This window comes from Eretmochelys imbricata, chromosome 5 (assembly GCF_965152235.1).
Source record: "Eretmochelys imbricata isolate rEreImb1 chromosome 5, rEreImb1.hap1, whole genome shotgun sequence".
NCBI classification, from domain to species: Eukaryota; Metazoa; Chordata; order Testudines; family Cheloniidae; genus Eretmochelys; species Eretmochelys imbricata.
In genome coordinates this window covers 18,239,305-18,260,679 of record NC_135576.1, presented here as the reverse complement: position 1 = coordinate 18,260,679, position 21,375 = coordinate 18,239,305, and the positions used below count along the sequence as shown (strand labels likewise).

Here is a 21,375-nt window from a genome sequence, read left to right as displayed (position 1 = left end):
CAGCACAGATTTTGTAAAAGGAAATCAAGCCACAGCAGTTTATTAGATTTCTTTGAATGTGTCAACAAACATGTGGATATGTAAAAACAATGAAGAGTCCTTGTGGCACCTTGGAGACTAACACATTTATTTGGGCATAAGCTTTCGTGGGCTATAACCCACTTCATCAGATGCGTTGAGTGGAACATACAGTACGCAGTATATATATTACAGTACATGAAAAGATGGGAGTTGCCTTACTGAATTGGGGGGGGGGTCAATTCACGAGACCAATTCAATTAGAGTGGACGTGGCCCATTTTCATCTGTTGACAAGAAGGTGTGAGTATCAACAGAGTAGTGACCCAGCCACTCCCAGTCTTTATTCAAGCCTAATTTGATGGTGTCAAGTTTGCAAATTAATTCCAGTTCTTCAGTTTCTAGTTGAAGTCTGTTCTTGAAGGTTTTTTTTGCTGAAGAGTGGCCACTTTTAAGTCTGTTATTGAGTGTCCAGGGAGATTGAAGTGCTCTCTTACTGGTTTTTTAATATTACAGTTCTTGATGTCTGATTTGTGTCCATTTATTCTTTTGTGTAGAGACTGTCTAGTTTGTCCAATGTATATAGCAGAAGGACATTGCTGGCACATGATGGCATATATCACATTGGTGGATGTGCAGATGAATGAGCCCCTGATAGTGTGGCTGATGTGGTTAGGTCCTATGATGGTATCCCTTGAATACATATGCAGACGGAGTTGGCAATGCGGTTTGTTGCAGGGACTGGTTCCTGAGTTAGTGTTTCTGTTGTGTGGTGTGCTGTTGCTGGTGTGTATTTGGTTCAGGTTGGGGGGCTGTAAGCGAGGACTGGCCTGTTTCCCAAGGTCTGTGAGAGTGAGGGATCGTCCTTCAGGATAGGTTGTATATCCTTGATAATGCACTGGAGAAGTTTTAGTTGGGGGCTGTAGGTGATGGCTAGTGGCATTCTGTTACTTTCTTTATTGGGTCTGTCCTTTGTAGTTGACTTCTGGGTACCCTTCTGGCTCTGTCAATCAAGCATTCTTAAAACTACAATACCCACCTGGGGAAGTGAAGAAACAGATTGACAGAGCCAGAAGGGTACCCAGAAGTCATCTACAAAGGACAGTAACTACGGGGGGTGTGTGTGATTGCTGGACCCCGACAAGGAAGGAGTCTAGTCTGTGAAAGAAGCTTATTGGAACATCTCTAAGGGTGAGATTTACCTACATTTAGTTTCCTACTGTATTTGGCTTATACTTGTGTGGTTTTGTTTTATTTTGCTTGCCAATTTACTTTGTTTTCTCTGTTATTACTTGGAACCACTTAAATCTTACTTTTTATATTTAATAAAATCACTTTTTGCTTATTAATTAACCCAGAACATGTAATTAGTTCCTGAGGGAGCAAACAGCTGTGCATATCTCTCTATCAGTGTTATAGATGGCAGACAATTTATGAGGTTACCCGTACACGCTTTATACAGAGTAAAACAGATTTATTTGGGGTTTGGATCCCATTGGGAAGAGGGTATCTAGGTGCTAGAGACAGGAACACTTCTTAAGCTGTTTTCAGTTAAGTCTACAGCTTTTGGGGGACGTGGTTCAGACCTGGGTCAGTGTCTGCAGCAGGCTAGTGTGTCTGGCTCAATAAGACAGGGTACTCGAACTCCCAAGCTGCCAGGGAAAACGGGCTTAGAGGTAGTCTCAGCACATCAGGTGGCAGTTCACAAGGGGGTTTCTGTGGGGTTTCTGTGACCCAAACTGTCACCAGAGATGGTATGCTGGGATAACATGATTCTGGCAATTAATTGATCTTTAACTATTCATGGTAAATAGGCCCAATGGCCTGTGATCAGATGTTAGATGGGCTGGTATCTGAGTTACTACGGAGAATTCTTTCCTGGGTGTCTGGCTGGTGAATCTTGCCCACATGCTCAGGGTTCAGCTGATTGCCATATTTGGGGTCGGGAAGGAATTTTCCTCCAGGGCAGATTGGAAGAGGCCCTGGGGGGTTTTCGCCTTCCTCTGTAACAAGGGGCATGGGTCACTTGCTGTAGGATTCTCTGTTCCTTGAAGTCTTTAAACCATGATTGAGAACGTCAATAGCTCAGACAAAGGTGAGAGGTTTATCGCAGGAGTGGGTGGGTGAGATTCTGTGGCCTGCATTGTGCAGGAGGTCAGACTAGATGATCATAATGGTTCCTTCTGACCTTAATATCTATGAGTCTATCTATAAAAGTCATTGTGAATATTTCTCTGAAACCATCTGCTAAAAGTGCAATGGCAATCAAAAAGGCCCACCGAATATTAGGAAAGGGATAGCTAGTAAGACAGAAAATATCATAATGCCACTACATAAATCCATGCTACACTCACATCGTGAATACTGTGTACAGTTCTGGTTGCCCCATTTAAAAAAAAAAAGATATATTAGAATTGGAAAAAGTTCAGAGAAGGGCAACAAGTACAAGTAGGAATAGTGGTGTTGGAACAATTTTTATACTGGAGGTGCTGAAAGCCATTGAACAAAACTGAAACCCCCCATATATGATGGAAACCACTACACAACAGTGAGTGCTGCTACACCCCCAGCACCTCTACTTCCAGCACCCCTGATTAGCAGTATGGAACAGGTTCCATTTGAAGAGAGATTAAAAAGACTGGGTATTCATCTTGGAAAAGAGACAACTAAGGTAGGAATTGATACAGGTCTATAAGATTATGGATGGTGTGGAGAAAAGTGAATAAGGAAGTGTTATTTACCCTGTCACATAACACAAGAAACAGGGATCTCCCCATGAAATTAATAGGCAGCAGATTTAAAACAAACATAAGGAAGTACTTTTTCACATAAGACACCGTCAACCTGTTGAACTCATTGCCGGAGTATCTGTGAAGGTCAAAAGTATAACTGGATTAAAAAAAGAATCAGAAAAGTTTATGGAGGATAGGTTCATCAATGGCTATTAGCCAAGATTGTCAGCGATGCAACCCCAAGCTCTGGATGTCCCTAGAGTGGACCTCAGAAGCTGGGAGAGGACAACAGGGGGATGGATCACTTGATAATTGCCCTATTCTGTTCATTCCCTCTAAAGAATCTCACACTCGCCATTGTCGGAAGACAGGATACTGGGCTAGATGGACCATTAGACTGACCCAGTATGGCCATTCTTAAATTCTTATATCACTTATAAAATTCCACCACATAAAACCACAGTAACTGTAAAATAAACAAACAAAAATAGAAATTAAGTATTTTCATATAAAACCAAAGTGACTAAAACCACAAGAATTGTACTATGAGCAAATTGAGTCCCTGATCCTACAACCAGATCTATGACTGGACCCTCATGTTTTTGTGGACCCCGACCAACTTACACGAGACGCCACATGGGTAAACATAGGTGAGGTTCAGATTGCATTATTAAGCCTTATGGTATTATTTTAAAACATAAGATGAAAGCCCACAGAAACAGAAATTATAGTAACCCTTAGAATAACAGAACTAATGTGAAATAATAATTGTCTTTACAAATAATTTCCTTGGCTACTCTAATTCTTGGGAAACTTCTTGTGTCTAAATCCTCAGCTGGTGCAAATCGGCATAAGTATTCTCATCAATATCCCTCTATTCACTTTAAAATAAAATAATCTTTGCATGTCCCTGTTTCCAAATGAATTTGGGGTATTAATGCAGGGAAAAAAACGTCAGAATGAAAGGCCATGATTGTACTTTAAAGCTTTTTGGCTTTGTATGATGTTTACAGGATTGTATACAGTTATTTAGAGGTTGTTCTAACTATGAAAGTTCTTTGTAGTCATGTATCAGTCAGCCCATTTAGGTTAGTCCTTGTGATGATGATATGAGTGTCATGTGTCATATATTACCTCAACTATGTAACATATTACTAATCATTCAATGGGATTAGTCACATTAATAAAGTTACACACTTGCTTAAATATTTGCAGCTATGGAGTTTTGGTCGTTTTGCCTTTGCTTGACATTTCTAAATAACATTTGGCCACTCCTGACTGCATTATAGATTTTCTGTATGTGTCGTTTTTCAAACAATTCCACAATGAAGAATAGTTCTCCATGGAAATTTTCAAGCAAAGTCAGCTCTCACTTACAACACTGTGAATAAGAAACTCCATTAAAGTTACTGCCTTTGATTCTTCTCTCACTTACATCTATGGAAATCAGGAGTAATTCTATTTAAGTCAATGGAGTTACACAGCAGAACAGAAAGAAGACTCAAGACCACTGACTGCCCATTAATATGACCATTTTTCCCTCTGAAATTGAGTTAATGTCAGAAAAAAACATTTTCTATGAAAATGCATACCTTTAACATGCCTTTCTTTTGGATGTGGTCATTGAGTGTAAAGTACTGAATATAATGTACAGGGAAATAATGAATAGAGTATTTCCAACCTGAGGTGTATTATCCCTGGGAAATTTCCCGACAGATCCAAATATATCTTATTTTACTGGTAATACTGGACCAGATTCTCCACTGGTGTAAACCACCCTAGTTCTACCAAAGCCAATGGAAATATGTTGTTCGGCACAGGTTAAGAATCTGATCCAATAGGCTTTGAATTACTCACATAGGGTTTATATTTAGAAGTATTCTTGTGCCAGCATTTATAGTTCAGGATGCTTGAGCGATATGTGTCAGGAATTAGTAGTAGTATTGGTGACATACACAGACTATCTCTGACACACAGAAGATACGCTGCATGACTTCCAGGTGTCTATCCCAATAGTTTGTGTTAATTAAACCATTATGTGCATATTTTTAAATTGAATGATATTTGTCACAATAATTCTATGTCTCTTAGATGTCTATTAAAATCCTAAAGTGATCATTTAGATGCAAAATCTCTGATAGAACCTGTTATATTTTTCATACTAAATTAACATTATGGGCTTGTAATGGGTGTCTTAATTATGCATTGATGTTATCTGCAATATTTTGAACAATAAAATTTGTCATTGTGAAGCATCCATTAAGTTCAGTCCTTGTCAGTCAATATTAGAGTTTTTCTGATCATCAGTGCTTTAAATTGTTATTACAAAGTTAAACATCTACATAAATCCTACCATTTATGTGTTGTACTAAGCAACCTATCATTATATACCTTATTTATTACAATATTGCCAAACAAACTACTTATTATTAGTCATTTCTAATTGCCATCAGAAGACCTTTGCTCAGAATTACTACATTTAGAAAGTATATTAATGCCTTCAGCAATTAAAACTAAAGGATTTATATTCTCTCAGTTCTCCATCTCACTGTAACTCTGGCACTGAATTAACTACTAATATAACTCAGCATTTCTATGCAGAAAAAAAAGAAAGTTCAGATGAAATATTATAGTGGAAACAAAAAAAGATAGAAGAAGAAGAATGGAGGAGTGAAACCAGAAAGTGAACAGAGCTGTAAAATAAAAAAGATAGACATGGGATAATATAAGCATTTACCAGTAATTTTTCCATTGGCTTCTAATGGAGGTTGCCAGCTGACAATGACAGCTCGAGGCTTCCCTTCCCGAGTAATGACTGTCAAATCCTTGGGAGCAGAGGTTGGTGCTTAAAAGAATGGAAATAATAGAACACAAACCATCAGTTTCTCAGCTATATACTTGTTTTCCTTAAAATGCTATATCAGTCATTCTTTATAACTACTCATTCTGCATTTACTTCTTTTCTTAGATCCTCTAATGCATTACAGATACATTCTCGGGCAATATATGTTGAGAACTAAAACCTCGATTCTTAAGGGAAACTATTGTATCATCCCACTGGTTATGGGTACTTCTGGAAACGTAGATCCTTTTTATCCCATTCCATTCCACTTTGGTGCTTATCTTTCACACTTCACTGTGGTATTTGAACACCTACTGTCCATGTTAGGGCCTCAAGGCGTCACCATATTTAATATTAATACCACTGCTACTACCATGTTACAAAGATTTTTTAGGTGCCCATCACCATTTATGAAATTAAATTAAATGAAAATACATCTAACATGAGACATTCTGGACATAGTAGCAAAGTCCTGGGAGTATTGTGTAACAATAGTACAAAAGGAGTCCTAAATAGAGCAATATATCCCATTAAATATAGAAGGCTGGGTCTGTGAGTGTCTTGTGCCTTCTTTACACTGCATGTCTGTTGCATGTTTGCCACATAATCTTGCAGAGTGGCTTAGGGATGATCATCAATGGGATCTTCTGGTGGTGTACAGACTATCAGCAGAGTGGAGAAAGAGGGGATTGGTTATTGTTAAAGAACATGATGAGGACTGCACTGAGCTATACTGTTCCTGAGCTAGATGTTCAGTGTTTGGGGTATAATATAGTAGGTGTTAACTTAGGGCTTCCTTCAATACTGGGGTAAGTCGATCTAAATTAAGCTATTATGTGAATAACGTAGCTGGAGTCGACGTAGCTTAGCTCAACTTACCTCAGAGTCTTCACTGCGCTGGGTCGATGGGAGACACTCTCCGGTTGACTTCCCTTACTCTTCTTGGAGAGCTGGAGTACCGGGGTCGACCAGAGAGTGCTGTTCCATCTATTTTGTGGGTCTTCACTAGAGTCACTAAACTGATCTCCCCGTGGTGAAGACAAGCCCTTAGATTATGTCTACACTGAAGTCTAAGGTGTGATTTCAGCACAGGTATATATAACCACATGAGATTTACCCATGCAAGTATAACTAAAAATAGCAGTGTAGATGCAGTGACATGGGCTTTAATTTGGGCTATCATTGCAGGTAAGTATCCAGGATCCTGGAGTGCTTGTACAGCCATGCTGAAGACTGTGCCTCTTTCCTAGATTCATTCATAGATTCATGGATTCTAAGGCCAGAAGGGACGATTGTGATCATGTAGTCTGACTTCCTGTTTAACACAGACAACAGAATTTCCCCAAAATAACTCCTAAAGCATATCATTTGGAAAAACAAACAATTTTTATTTAAAAATTGTCAGTGATGGAGAATCTACCACAAGCCTTTTGTAAATTGTTCCAATAGTTAATTACCCTTACTGTTAAAAAATTATGCCTTATTTACAGTCTGAATTTGTCTAGTTTCAACTTCCAGCCACTGGACTGTGTAATACCTTTCTCTGCTAAATTGCAGAGCCCATTATAAAATAGTGGTTCCCCACATAGACACTTACAGATTGTAATCACATCACCCCATAACTGCCTCTTTGTTGAGTTAAACAGATTGAGCTCTTTGAGTCTATCACTCTAAGACAAATTTTCTAATCCTTTAATCATTCTGGTGGCTCTTCCTTGAACCCTCTTCAATTTATCAACATCCTTTTTGTACTGTGGGCACAATATTTCAGCAGCAGAAACACCAGTGCCAAATATAGAGGTAAAAATACCTGTCTACTCTTTCTCGAGATTCCCCTACATATGCATCCAAGGATCACACTAGCTCTTTTGGCAACACCATCACGCGGGGAGCTCATGTACAGGTGATTATCCACCACAACCATAAAATGTTTTTCAAGGTCACTGTGTCGCAGGATAGAGTCCCCCAACCTGTAAGTATTGCCTATATTCTTCATTCCTAGATTTACATTTAGACTATTAAAATACATATTGTTTACATGCACCCAGTTTACCAAGTGATCCAGATTGCTCAGACCCATCCTCTTCCTTGTTTACCACTTGCCCAATTTTTGAGTCATCTGCAAACTTGGTCAGTGATGTTTCCTTATGTTAAATAGCATTAAGTCAAGGAACTGATCCCTGAGGGACCTCACTGGAAATAAACTAACTTGATGATGATTCCCCATTTACAGTTACACTTTCAGACCTACGCTGCTATTTTCAGCTGTGCTATTGCAGGTAAATCTAATACAGGTATGCCTACACATGCTGTAATCATACCTTGGCTTGCAGTATAGACATACCCTTAGAGCAGTCACACAGCTCATTGTGAAAGGCATGTGCAATATAGAAAAAGAACAGGGCAGTGCAATGTGAGCTCCACAGCTCTATCACCATCTCTTACCTGACTTCCACTATGTGAATTTTCTGAATATTTGAAAATCTGCCTCAAAGTCTTTTTTAAAATATTGTTTCTAAAAATTTCGTTGGGTTGATGTTACATCAGAAAAAAATCTATATTAAGCAAAGAGGTTCTAACTGAACATCTGACCCAAAATGAAAAATATATAATGGTGCTAAATACTGTGAAACAAATGAACAACCACACACTTAACAAAGAAAGGATCATTACGATATTGAATTCAGGATTCAACAGAATACTGATCAGCTAATCTTATAATTAATGTATCAAATGACCCTATTCAAAAAAGGATCCCAAACAATCAACAAAGATGTAAAAAGGAAGATCACATTATAATTAATATTGATAAGTAGCTGAGACGATCATTCACCAATGTTTTGGCTTAGGCCTAATGGCTACTGGATGCTAACCTTAACTATTCCTTTGGGTTTCCTTACAGATGAGCCTGGTCATGTCAAGATTTTTGATCATTCTATTTAGTAAGGCCAAAATATTTGAACAAGGATGTTCAAAATTAGGTACACAATGCACAATTTTAGTTCTTCAAATCTCTTAACCTAGATATATTTACAGTATGACATGCCTGCACACTTAACTAGGAAAATTAGTGTAACAACAATAGCCTCTAATGGGTTGTGCTTCATAAAAAACATTCAACTCATAACCGGTTTATGACATTGGCTCATCAATTTCTGTTGAAGGGCTGAAGTTTGAGTTCTGGGATTCAACAGATTGTGAACATAAGGAATTGTGAGTAAAATTAAAAGACCAAATCTTGCTCTCAGCTCTCACTAACTCCTACTGAAGTCAATGAGAATTATCTGGGTATATCAAGGGCCAAAATTTGGCTCTAATTATTGTTTTTGTATTGTGGGTGCACACCTTCTTTCCACCCCATGTTGCTGATTTCTACTGAATTTTATATGAATATTGATATGAACATTCTTCATTAAGGGAACTTCCACACGCAGAATGGGTATAAAATAGGCATTAACAATCAGAAATACAGGATCCCTTTAGTTAATGCAGCTGCATCTCCAGCTTAATTAATTGTATGTCAACCATATGGGAAAATCTAAAGATACATATATTTCCACTGAGTTTCCCCCTGTTAAATAACTGATGTGTTCAGCAGTTGCCATTAAAAAGTCAATATTTACCAGCAGACATTTCCACATTTGACATCTGTTGGTAAATGTTGATTTTTAGTTGTAACCATTGTACTTCTGCTGCTTCTTGTCATGTACAGAAAATATCACAGATATTACATAGTCATCTAAGTTTATATATTAGTTTATATATTAGAATCAACAGTCAGTTAAAAAGGAAAATATCATACTCAGAGCTATAGATACACTTTTTATTGAGCATGGGAAATACAATAAAGTAACTAAACAGTTTGGATCCTATCCAGCACAGTATATCTGCAGTCTTCTGAGCCACTCAGTTTGTGGAAGATCTACCAGCTCTGCAGAAGGCCTACCTATTCAGAAGAAAGACTGGCCGACTTTGGAGTGCAAAACACAAAATGAACAAAAACAGTGAACCAGAGAGCTCAAGTTTAGTAACTGCATTTAAGAAACTTCCTGCCTGCTCTTCTCCCTATTTAGATTCTGCGGATCTCCCTATGCTGAGGCAAGGCAGCTCATTGGCTTGACTCAAAAGCAATTCTTCTGAAGAGCCTCAAGGAGGGAAGATGAATAATTTATTCTAAACACATATAGAATTTAATAGAAAATACTAATCATTCTGTAGAGCAGTGATACTCAGACCTCAGTGGTTCAGGAGCCAAATTAGTGATCAACATTACCCAAAAAAGCCACAGCAGTGTGAATTCATTGTTTCATTTATATATTTAATACATATTATTCTCACAGCAAATAAGTGAATAACTTGATAAAAAATTTGATAACTTAATTGGTTAATAGCATAGTAAAAGCTGACTGGTTAATAACTTAGATTGGTTAATAATTAAATCACACAGTGTTTTAATATCATGTGCTGAAGAAAGCCTCAGGAGACACATTAAAGAGCCACTTGTGTTTCACAAGCCTCAGTGTGAGTACCACTGCTGTAGAGCATTGTTTTTATCCACTCAATAGAATTCTATACTTTGGGATACACTTCGCCATTAATATCATTATAATATTAATATGACAGTTAAAAAAGCAAAACCCAGAGAAAAGGTATCATTCTCTATTTTTTTAAGGGAGAACAGACTAGAAGAAAAATAGAGAGGTTGGGACCTGACAAGCTCCTTAGCTTCCTTTTCCTTGCAGACAGAAATAAAGGTCCAAGCCAGAGACCTCCTAACTCTATTGCCCTTTTAATATATGTTCATTCAGCTTACTGGAGGTGTTATCTTACAATAAACATTAAATGACTGCTACCCAAACAATACTTTTCCTCAGAGTCTTAAGTAGCCATCATAGTTGTATTCCTGAGAGCCCCCCACTGAGCATCTGAGGCAAGCAGTTACATAAAATCCTTAATGTCTAATATCTATTCAATGATATAATAACAATTCTAATAATAGGGAAAGAATAATGGTGACTAGTAGCGGCCTGAATACAGAAAGGTGTGAAGACAATGGGAGTGTCATCCAGGGCTTAAATTCTCATTCCCACTCAGGACTTGGGACTGTAGCCCCATGGAGGGGGCGCCAGGGCTTGAGGCTTTAGTCCTTCAGGGGAGAAGGGGGGTGCTGGGGCTTCAGTCCCCACGGCGCATGCTGAGGCTTAAGCCTCAAGCCCCGGTGCTTCCCGTGGGGCTGAAGCCCTAAACCCCAGGGCTCCAACGGGGCTCTGGTGGGTTCTGACTGAATTTAAGCCTTGGTGTCATCTAAGGAGCCTCATCCACCCAGGCAGGGAGCCTCTGACATGAGACAAGAAGTTCTACAGGTAGAAAGTTTGTATCTGTAAATAACATGTGATTTGAAGAGACTGCTCAACTTCGTTGTATATTTTTTGTTTAATTTTGTAGCTGTACCAGCTGCTGTAACTCCAATTCAGGATCTTTAATCCATCTGGGCTGGAGCACATGATTTAAGAGGAGAGGCTGAGGGAACTGGGATTATTTAGTCTTCAGAAGAGAAGACTGAGGGGGATTTGATAGCTGCTTTCAACTACCTGAAAGGGTGATCCAAAGAGGATGGATCTAGACTGTTCTCAGTTGTAGCAGATGACAGAACAAGGAGTAATGGTCTCAAGTTGAAGCAGGGGAAGTTTAGGTTGGATATTAGGAAAAACTTTTTCACTAGGAGGGTGGTGAAGCACTGGAATGGGTTACCCTAGGGAGTTGGTGGAATCTCCTTCCTTAGAGGTTTTTAAGGTCAGGCTTGATGATTTAGTTGGGGATCGGTACTGCTTTAAGCAGGGGATTGGACTAGATGAGCTCCTGAGGTTCCTTCCAACCCTGATAGTCTATGATTCTATGTAATGTCCGCATACAGACACCTCCAGAGCCCACAGAACTGCACATATACAATATAGTTAATAGAACTGTGGGCCTGTGACTTCAAAAGCATCTTCTCCTCTTCAGCCAAAAAGAATCTCTATTAGCTGGTATCAGTACTTGATCCATTCCCAGAGGCACTAGGGGGCTGGGACAGGATCACACACACTAGAGCCAGTACAAGTCGCCTTTTATGAATTAATAAATGAGAGAGACTAACAAAGCTGCCATCTTAGTCATAGAAGACTATTTCCATCATTGTTCTCATCTGATATCAGTTTTCTTTGAAAACTGAATACCAACTAGGTCACATCATTAGTGAAAAAGATCTTTGAAGCTCACCGTATTTATGATCCATATTATTGGAAACATGCCATTTACTAAATTCCAACATTTGGCTTTGAGAAACTTTAGAGGAACTATTAAATGTCTTCTGTTTTGTTACCCATAGAAAAAAGTGAAGAAAATAAATTTAGCTTTTAATGTACACTGTTGATTTGTTTTGCTGGCAAGAAATTTGACAATGCTACCAACTATATCAGCAGTAGTTCAGCAATTTCAATATATTTAGTCAGTTCCAGATTTTGAAAATTCCTAAATATATTTTACTAATATGGGCATCTTTAAACAAAATCACTTTTTAAAGCTATCAAAATATCTAGACATACCTGCTTCATATGTTGTGGCATGTGCAGTCATGCTCCACGTGCTTGACCTTCGACCTTTTGTTACCATGACAGAGAATTCATACATAGTGTTTGGCTTAAGGCCTATTACACTATGGCTCAAAGCTGTTGTATCTGCTGACTACAAAAGGGGGGGAAGAGGAAAACAAATATATGTTTAAGCAAGTAAGACTTGAAAAACGCAATCCTAGAAAACTAACTTCCACACACACTTTCTCCATATAACAGAGAAAATGGAAGAGCATAATAGAGTAACACTAAATAACCTTGGCACTGTAGCATGTATTTTAGTGGAACTATTATTAGTACTATAAATAAGATACTAAACTTGTTTTCTATCATTTAGACAGTTAACTAAGGTATGGAGAAAAAATGTTTAGCAGCCTCTAATGGAAGTTTACAAATACATATTTTCTCACCAGAATGGTTCCAACTAAGGCACTCTGGTCTTTCTACGTTTCTTGAATGAATATGTATTTAATTTCTTATAAAAACTAGAACTGTTAAGTCTTGTATTTTTGCTTGTTTAATTATGCATTATTTATCAGGCTCACTACAGCATGTTAAGAACAGGTATATAAACTAATATTGATGTGCATATTACATTTTTATAATGTAGATTTACCTGATCTCAGCCTGTTCTAAGGAATGACTTAAGAGACACAGCACATTTTTATCACATGAGTAGAGCCAGAGGAAAATTGCAGGATAAAACTGGTGAAAACTGAATGAAACCCTGTCTGTATTTTCAGAGCATTATGAAGCCCCATCATACTGGGCCCAATTTCTGAAGAGTTAGGCACTTCCAGTGAGATGTTGAGCATCTTCCGTGCCCACTGACAGCAGTGAGAGTCGAGGGCATGCCACATCCAGCATAACGTGTGATCTCAGCTCATTTATCTGAGCGGTAAATCTTTAACTTGTACGATATATCTGATGGCCTAAAATCTACCAAATGATGCCTGAACCACTAGAGCGGGTGAGTGAAATTTATGCCCAGTTATGCAAAACATCTGACTTTCATCATTAGAATGGATCCTTTTTCACTGTTTGGTAGGATGTGTTTGGAACTCTGCAGTTCTCTGGTATTCACCAATAATGTCACCCTTGTGTAGACATTAATCATCAGCCCTAATGATGCAAGTTAAATCTTGTAAAATGTTACAATTAGCTTCGAAGGCAGTGCAGAATACTGCTTTGCTTTGCTACTCCACAAGCATTCACACTGAGGCTTTGCACAACAGTTAAACAAAGAAGCTTCTGTATTCAGAGACAAATTCCGTCATCTTTGTACTCACTGGGACAAATAGTAGCCCTGTGCAAGATAATGAGAGATTTGCAGTTGACTTCTTTGAGACTAGGATTTCACCCATTGAGTAGTCCCCCACTCTGTGAGTAATCCTAGTGAAATCAACGTGTCAACTCATGGAGTAAAAGTGGCAAAATTTGACCATTAACTATGTGACAGATTTCCCTGTGGTGGGAATTACTGTTCACCATAAGTACGCCACTGACTTAAGTGGGACTATTTGTGGAACGAGGTACTACACAGCATGACTGAAGGAAGCTAAATCTTATAGACAGCACTGTAGAAATTAGAGTTATATTGGTAGGATGGCCCATGCAATGATCTTTGGTGGAAGATGACCAAGGGGGAGGCCAAAGACCGGCTATGTGGACTAGACATAAGCTGACTTTATGGAGACCAATTTGCATGACAGCCAGGCATACTATCATGAGTTCTGGAAAAAGGCTATAAAAGCCGCCGACCCCAAATAGGAAAGAAGAAGAGGAAGAGGAAGAAGAGCGCTGTAGGAATTAAACTTTCCTTTTTTTTCAAACTTGCTCAGATATTTCACATGCTCAGGATGAAAGGACAGGAATAAAACAAAGGGCAGGTCTCCACTATAGCACTACATTGGCACAGCTGTGCCCCTGTGGCACATCTGGTGAAGACACGCTATACCGGTGGGAGAGCGCTCTCCCGTGGCCATCATTACTCCACCTTGGCAAGAAGCGGAAGCTATGTCAGCAGGAGAGCATCTCCCGCCGACATAGCACCACTGTGGACAGCGCAAAACTTATGTCACTCGGAGGAGGGAGGAGGGAGAGTCTTTTTCACAAATCTGAGTAACGTAAGTTATATTGACTTAGGCTGTAGTGTAGACCTGCCCAAAATGTTTGGAAAACAGGCTGGGGTTGAACATGTTCTGGACACAATAGGCTTTGAGTGAACATACATTCATTGTGACTTTTTTTTATTAAAAGTAAAGTTGTGAGATTGCTGCTTCTGGCTGAACTGGAAATAACAAAGGAACAGACTGATGTGACAGATATTGCAACTGTATGCAGACCTTGGGGGAAACATTGTATCAACATTGTATACTGTGATAGACCCAGACCAGTTGGGTACAAAAGAGTAGCCTTATTGGGATCCAGGAAGTGGGCGGGCGAAGCTCGCCCACTGCTAAAGGATTCCCCCACCCGGCCTAAGGGGGGGCGGTCCACAGGACCTGGAAAACCAATTAATTATGGGGGACAACTAATGAACAACAGGGACAAGAGTTCGGTCAAAGGGTCAAATGAAGGGAACTGGATGGGGACACCGAGCAGAGGACCCCGGACAGCGCCCACTGCTCCTCAAAGGCATCAAGGGAGTCAGTGGATGCCGTCCAGAGGAACTCTGCCCAGAGGCATGAACGGACAGAGGATCGGAAGTAGGTCCCACAGTCGCAGGAGACCCATCGGCCAACCTCCTCACCCTGGTTTTACAGATGGCCACTTTAGCCAGGGCCAGGAGGAGGTTGACCAGGAGGTCCCACGACTTAGTGGGGCCACGGACAGGGAGTGCATAGATAAAGAGGTGAGGGGAAAAGTGCAACCAAAATCTTAACAAAATATTCGTGAGGAGCCGGAATAAGGGCTTCAGCCTGGCGCACTCCAGGTAGACATGCGCCAGGGTTTTCCTCACGCTGCAAAAGGGGCAGGTGTCCAGGATTGGGGTGAACAACGCCAAGTACACGCCTGTGCTCACGGCCCCGTGAAGGAGCCGCCAACTGATATCCCCGGCGGGCCTCGGGACTAAGGTGGAATATAGGCTGGCCCACCGGGGCTCCTCACCCTCTAGAGTTGGCAGAAGGTCCCGCCACTTTGTGTCAGGGTGGTACAGAAGAGTAGCCCTATTGGGATCCAGGAAGTGGGCGGACGAAGCTCGCCCACTGCTAAAGGATCCCCCCTCAGCCTAAGGGGGAGATCCACAGGACCTGAGAAACCAAATAATTACAGGGGACAACTAATGAACAACAGGGACGAGAGTGCGGTCAAAGGGTCAAACGAAGGGAACCGGACGGGGACACCGAGCAGAGAACCCCGGACAGCGCCCACCACTCCTCAAAGGCGTCAAGGGAGTCAGTGGACGCCACCCAGAGGAACTCTGCCCGGAGGCATGAATGGACAGAGGATCGGAAGTAGGTCCCGCAGTCGCAGGAAACTCCATCAGCCAACCTCCTCACCCTGGTTTTATAGATGGCCACTTTAGCCAGGGCCAGGAGGAGGTTGACCAGGATGTCCCACGACTTAGTGGGGCCACGGACAGGGAGTGCATAGATAAGGAGGTGAGGGGAAAAGTGCAACCAAAATCTTAACAAAATATTCGTGAGGAGCCAGAATAGGGGCTTCAGCCTGGCGCACTCCAGGTAGACATGCAACAGGGTTTTCCTCACGCTGCAAAAGGGGCAGGTGTCCGGGATTGGGGTGAACAACGCCAAGTACATGCCCGTGCTCACGGCCACGTGAAGGAGCCGCCAACTGATATCCCCGGCGGGCCTGAGGACTAAGGTGGAATATAGGCTGGCCCACCGGGGCTCCTCACCCTCTAGAGGTGGCAGGAGGTCCTGCCACTTTGTGTCAGGGTGGTACAGAAGAGTAGCAGAAGGCAGATATACTGGCCACTGGATTAACAGTGTTCTGTTCCCTGACTGACCAGAGCAGGGGCTGCTCCAGACTAATGAGAGCACCTGACTCCAATTAACCTGCAAAGAGTTAGGTGAGGCCATTAAGCTAATGTGACCACCTGACTCTAATTAAGGCCCCTCTGATAATATAAAAGGGCTCACTCCAGTCAGGCAGAGAGAAGCCAGAGGAGAGGAAATGTGGCTGAAGGGCTGGTTAATGAAGACACCCTCAAGTCATTGGTAAGGGAGCCCTGAGGTAAGGGAGAAGCAGGAGAGCTGTGGGGAAGTGGCCCAGGGAAATGTTGCAACTCTGGCAGTAAAAGGTTGGCTTTTTACAGCTGCTACCATTAGGGTCCCTGGGTCGGAACCCGGAGTAGAGGGTGGGCCTGGGTTCCCCCCAACCCACCACTGCAGAAGCACCTCCTGGGAGGGAAAAACAGGCCCCTGTCAGGACAGAAGGCTAAACTGTTTTAGCATGAGGCTGTAGGAGCAACAGAGACTATGGGAATTCTCTCACCAACCTCCATTGCTGGCTTATGTTGAAAAAAGCTCAAGTAGACTGTACCCCTGGCCCTATAGAGAGAAGGGCTATGTAGTGAGTCTCTGAAGCTAGCATAAACCGCCTGGAAGTGCGGGACCCACGGGGACAACTTTGGAGCTCTGCCACAATACATACAATCCCTGTGGGCCAGGGATTGTATGTATGACCGTGTCCTTCTCCACAGGGAAGTGTTACCCGAGCTGCTTCAAGAACTAAAATAGCAGGGGGTTGGGAGGAGGGGCAATTATTAAGGTGAATCACTCAAAATGTAAACTCCTCCAGAGAGATACCACTTTCTGGAGAGGTTCAATCTAGATTTTCCTGAGACTACGAGACAAATACATAGCTTTTGGCATTAAAAAAGCCATGTTTAAATTGACTCAGGGCCTTCATTCTGATCCAGCTAATGGACAAGACTTTCTATCTTAGGGCCCCAACCCTTGCGGATTGGAAAGACTTTGGCCCTGCTAGGGCCTCAGAAGATTGATGGGTGACTTCTGGTAAGCTTTCTGCATGCGGATTGGAACTTATTGTTTTTTGTATGTTTTCTTAATGCTTTTACTGTAAGAATAAATGTGCTTGCCTAGAGAGTAACTTGTAACTGTTGGCAATACACTGTTCATAGCCCTCAGAGAAAACGCAACACACAGGGGCAAACTTTAGGCAGAGTGCCTTTCTGGGGTATCCGAGTGTAAGGCAGGGAGCTGTGCAGCCTTAAGATCTCCAGGGAGAAGGGAATGGGACAAGGGTCCTTGGTGAACGCTGGAGACCTTAGGCCTGACTGGTCACTCTAAAGCGGACCATGGAGGAGGGGATACAGATGCAGTTACCTGGAAACTGCGACAACTAGTTCATGACATTTCAGCTACAGATTGGCTAAACTAAAAAATAAACCAAACCAACTAACAAACAAAAAGCCCAGAGGGGTTTGACTCTTCATCCCCCAATTCAACTGAACTTTCAATGGAAAAATAGCAGATTTGGAGACTGTCTTGAGTTCTGGATCAACTCTAATTTCCATAATTCTCCTTCAGGTGGAATCAACATGAGCCATCTCTTTTGTTGTCCTGTTCATTAAAAATAACCCTATATGATCACCCCACCTTAAGTTTTTCCATCAGGCTTGGTTGTCCGTATAGTTACTTTATAGTTACCTAAACTTTTGTTTCCAGTCTTGACCATTCCTAGGGTTCCTTCCTATATCTATGTGCTGTAATAAGTTAGTTTCTTCAATGAGTTCCACTTATCCATTTTAACAGTTTCCCAGCAAGAAACAGGGTGATGACAGGGTGGGGTGTCACAGGCAAACACAGTTAACCTGTTGAACTCATTTTACATAAGTGTGGTTACTATGAGATGACACTAACAAAGCTAGCTTTATATTTTTTGTTTGGCACCTGCAATTTTCCACTGGGCCTGCACATGATGAACACACAGTGACAATGTGGACAATTTCATAATTGTCTAAAGGTCACGATAAATAATGCTGTGCTCTTTGGAGCCTTGCTCTTACTATAGGAACTAAATTAATAAAACTGTCTCGTTCTACTGTATTACACATTTTACTGGGAATGGGAATAAAGCTCTCAATGGGTACAATTACATCAAAATACAAAACTACACTATTTCAGAAGCCTTAATTTTTCTACACTGGAGCTTACTACACTGCCAACAAGCCCCATGTGTATGCTACATGAGCGTATAAGAATTTGGTGATCTTACGGTTTAACACTGTGGCCCAGAACAGTGCTATCTGAGGTTGAGATAGCTATGATAGTAATTGTGATACACTTGAAAAGATGTTCAAGATGTACTGTTATATAGTTAAGCACGTTTAACTAGTATCTCTTAAGACATTTAAGATCATCAGCATCTACAGTTAAAAGACAACTGGCCTGATTCTTCTCTCACTTACATTATTGTAAATCAAAAGCAGTGGTTACACCAGTGCAAAACTAGTGTAAGCACCAGAAAAATTAGGACCACTGAATGAAATTCTGGCAGATGTGTTATGGTCACTACTAGAAAAATCATGTCCAGCAGGGGGAGTGAGAAAAAAAGTTTCCACAATTATTTTGTCTCCTTTCAAAATCCACTGACACAGTGATATAGCTCACAGTCTAAGAACAAGAACCAGATTCTAAAAGGTATTTAGGTGCCAAAAGATGAAGATAATTCTCTAGTGGGATTTTCAAATGCACCTAGGTCCCTAATTCAATAAATATTTTTAAAAATCCATCCCTAAATCCACGTTTCTAATCACAAATTCATTTACTCACTAGTGGCCCTGTGATCATAATAAGAACAATCTGTACTAGAGAATTATGTTTGGGGTGGTGACCAGTCACTTATCGGTGAACATATTTACAGTGTATATGTGCAACTATTGGGAACAATTGCATGTTGCTGAAGAAGATAGCACCATATGGCAAGAAAAGTTAATCAGTAATTATGACATGGCATGACAGGAATGGTGAAGCATGTTCACCAGGAGTGATTTGGACATTATAAGATGCAGGATATGAATTGACTATAGTATGTAAATTGATAGAGTTTATTTTTTCAGATTATTAATTATTATTATTTTCTCTCCTATCCCACATACATTTTAATATTTTGTTGGCATTAGTGTTTGAAAACATCTTTCATTTACAAGCAGTAGGATATTCATCCTATTACAGGCTATTTCCAAATTGAGAAGTTTCCTGTTCACTTGGTGCTTTTTGAGTGTTTGTTGCTAATAAAACAGGGATTTCCAACAGCGTGGTTGATTTGAAGTTGGCATCCCATTTTCATTCTTGGGCATTATGCTGTCCAATCAATGACTTTCTAACTTACATACAATATGTAAAATTAAACATGAGAACCTTCAATAATTAGATTTTTAGTGTGGCATTTTCAGGCCAATAAATACTCTTAAAAAACCTCAACTATATATATTTGTGGCCCTATTAACATGCTTGCTATTCAGGACAAATCTCCCATTGACTATACTGGGAGTTTTTCCTGAGTGAAGTACAGAATAGGTAGATTCAGGTTATTGTCAAATAAAATACGAACACAAGAAATCACAGGTCTTCAATTCATATCCCTTTATAACTTCACCTTGTATTTAGCACTTGTAGAATAGCTGGTTCTCCAACGGACAGTGTAAAAGCGAACCTCAGTAGTCTTTTGATTCTTTGGGACAGAGTTGTCTGCCCAGCTGACTCTCACTGCATCATGGGTAAGTGCAACAGCCTGGACACCTACTGGTGGGAGCATGGGGGTGGAGATATCTGGGACTGAGGTAGGGAAATCATCAAGCAAAGGATAAAAATCAACTTCTAATGGATCAATGGGATCTGGGTCAAAAACCACCAAATGAACATTCAAAAAAAATGAATAGCAGTTAAAACAAAAACAAAACAATCACCAGTGGATACACATCACAATGGGTTAAATGATGAGAGGGGAACAGGAGAAGAACAGAAAGAGAGGCATTAATTGAAAAAGATAATACCGATATATATATATATATATACACACACAATATTTCACTTACATTACTGTAAATAAAGCTAACTAGCAATTAATGTTATTTTGTATGGCTTGTTCAAATACTTCCAGGTGTGCTTTCTTTTCTTGGCTCCAAAATGAAGTTGAAATGCATTGTTTCTCCTTAAAATGATTTACTTTGCAGAAAAAAGAAATACATAAATGATACATTATTAAAAACACGTACAAAATAGTGTCATTCTAAAAGACATCTGATGTGTGTAGGAGTTACCTATGCTTTTCTCTCTCTCTCTCTGCAGCTTCTTTTGTTCTTTTAATGCTATTCAAAGGAGCACTTCTACATCTGCTTAAACATTTGTCAGGCAAAAGAGAACATAATTTTAATGCTAAGATGGAGGTCCCCATTTGTTGATTTAAGAATGCCAGCATGATAAATGTGTGCATCCAGGTATGGATATGTGGATTGTTGTTTTCATCTCTGAGCATGTTTCCTCCTTGAGACATAAGCACACTTCTTTTATGCATTTGGTGATCATGCTGCCTTCAGACAGATCAATAGACTGAACATAATGATATGCAGAGGTAGGTGAACTTAGTACAACATACAGAGGCAATCTGTGGTAGGTTTTATTATACAGAAAAGTTTGCTTCCATTTCCAAAAATGCAGTTCCATATTGGAAAGCCATACTTGGCAGTTAGCCAAATGCTATCTAAAACATCATGGGCCTGATTCTCCTCTCACTTCATTGTAATTGAATTGACTTCAACAAAATTAACCCTGATTTACAACAATGTGATAGGAGAATTGGATTGCATGTCTTTTTTTTAACCTCTGAGTTTTAAGTGGTTAAAATACTACCTCTTAATGCAGAAAATGTTGGTCAGAGCAGAGTCATTATGTTAAAATGTTACCTTTTAAAAATATATATTTGCAATTTAAAAGCAAGATTATGATTTTATCAACCAAAAATTTCAGGCAGCAGTAGTTATGACACAGCACACACCACCATATTTTTTTCCAAAATAACAGACTACGTAATTAATCAAAGCACAAATTAATCTGACATTTCCCGATTGATAATTACTTCAGTTTGTCAGCTTTATATGTATGTCAAACTGCTGACACTCTTTGATCACTTTTTTTTTTTTTGTAATTAATTATTTATGACTTCAGGAGGTCACAGACTTT

The 21,375-nt window shown here is 40.2% G+C and overlaps 1 protein-coding gene across 1 annotated transcript in view; it reads right to left on the bottom strand.

Annotated features, from left to right (window-relative positions):
* DCC (DCC netrin 1 receptor) overlaps window positions 1–21,375 on the bottom strand; it is a 948,458-nt gene that overhangs the window by 96,117 nt on the left and 830,966 nt on the right. Inside the window, exons 17-19 of the mRNA XM_077816218.1 lie at window positions 19,793–20,031; window positions 12,176–12,314; window positions 5,487–5,594 (exon numbers count right to left, since the gene is read on the bottom strand). Coding sequence (XP_077672344.1) covers window positions 5,487–5,594; window positions 12,176–12,314; window positions 19,793–20,031 — 486 coding nt within the window. The remainder of the gene's footprint in view (window positions 1–5,486; window positions 5,595–12,175; window positions 12,315–19,792; window positions 20,032–21,375) is intronic.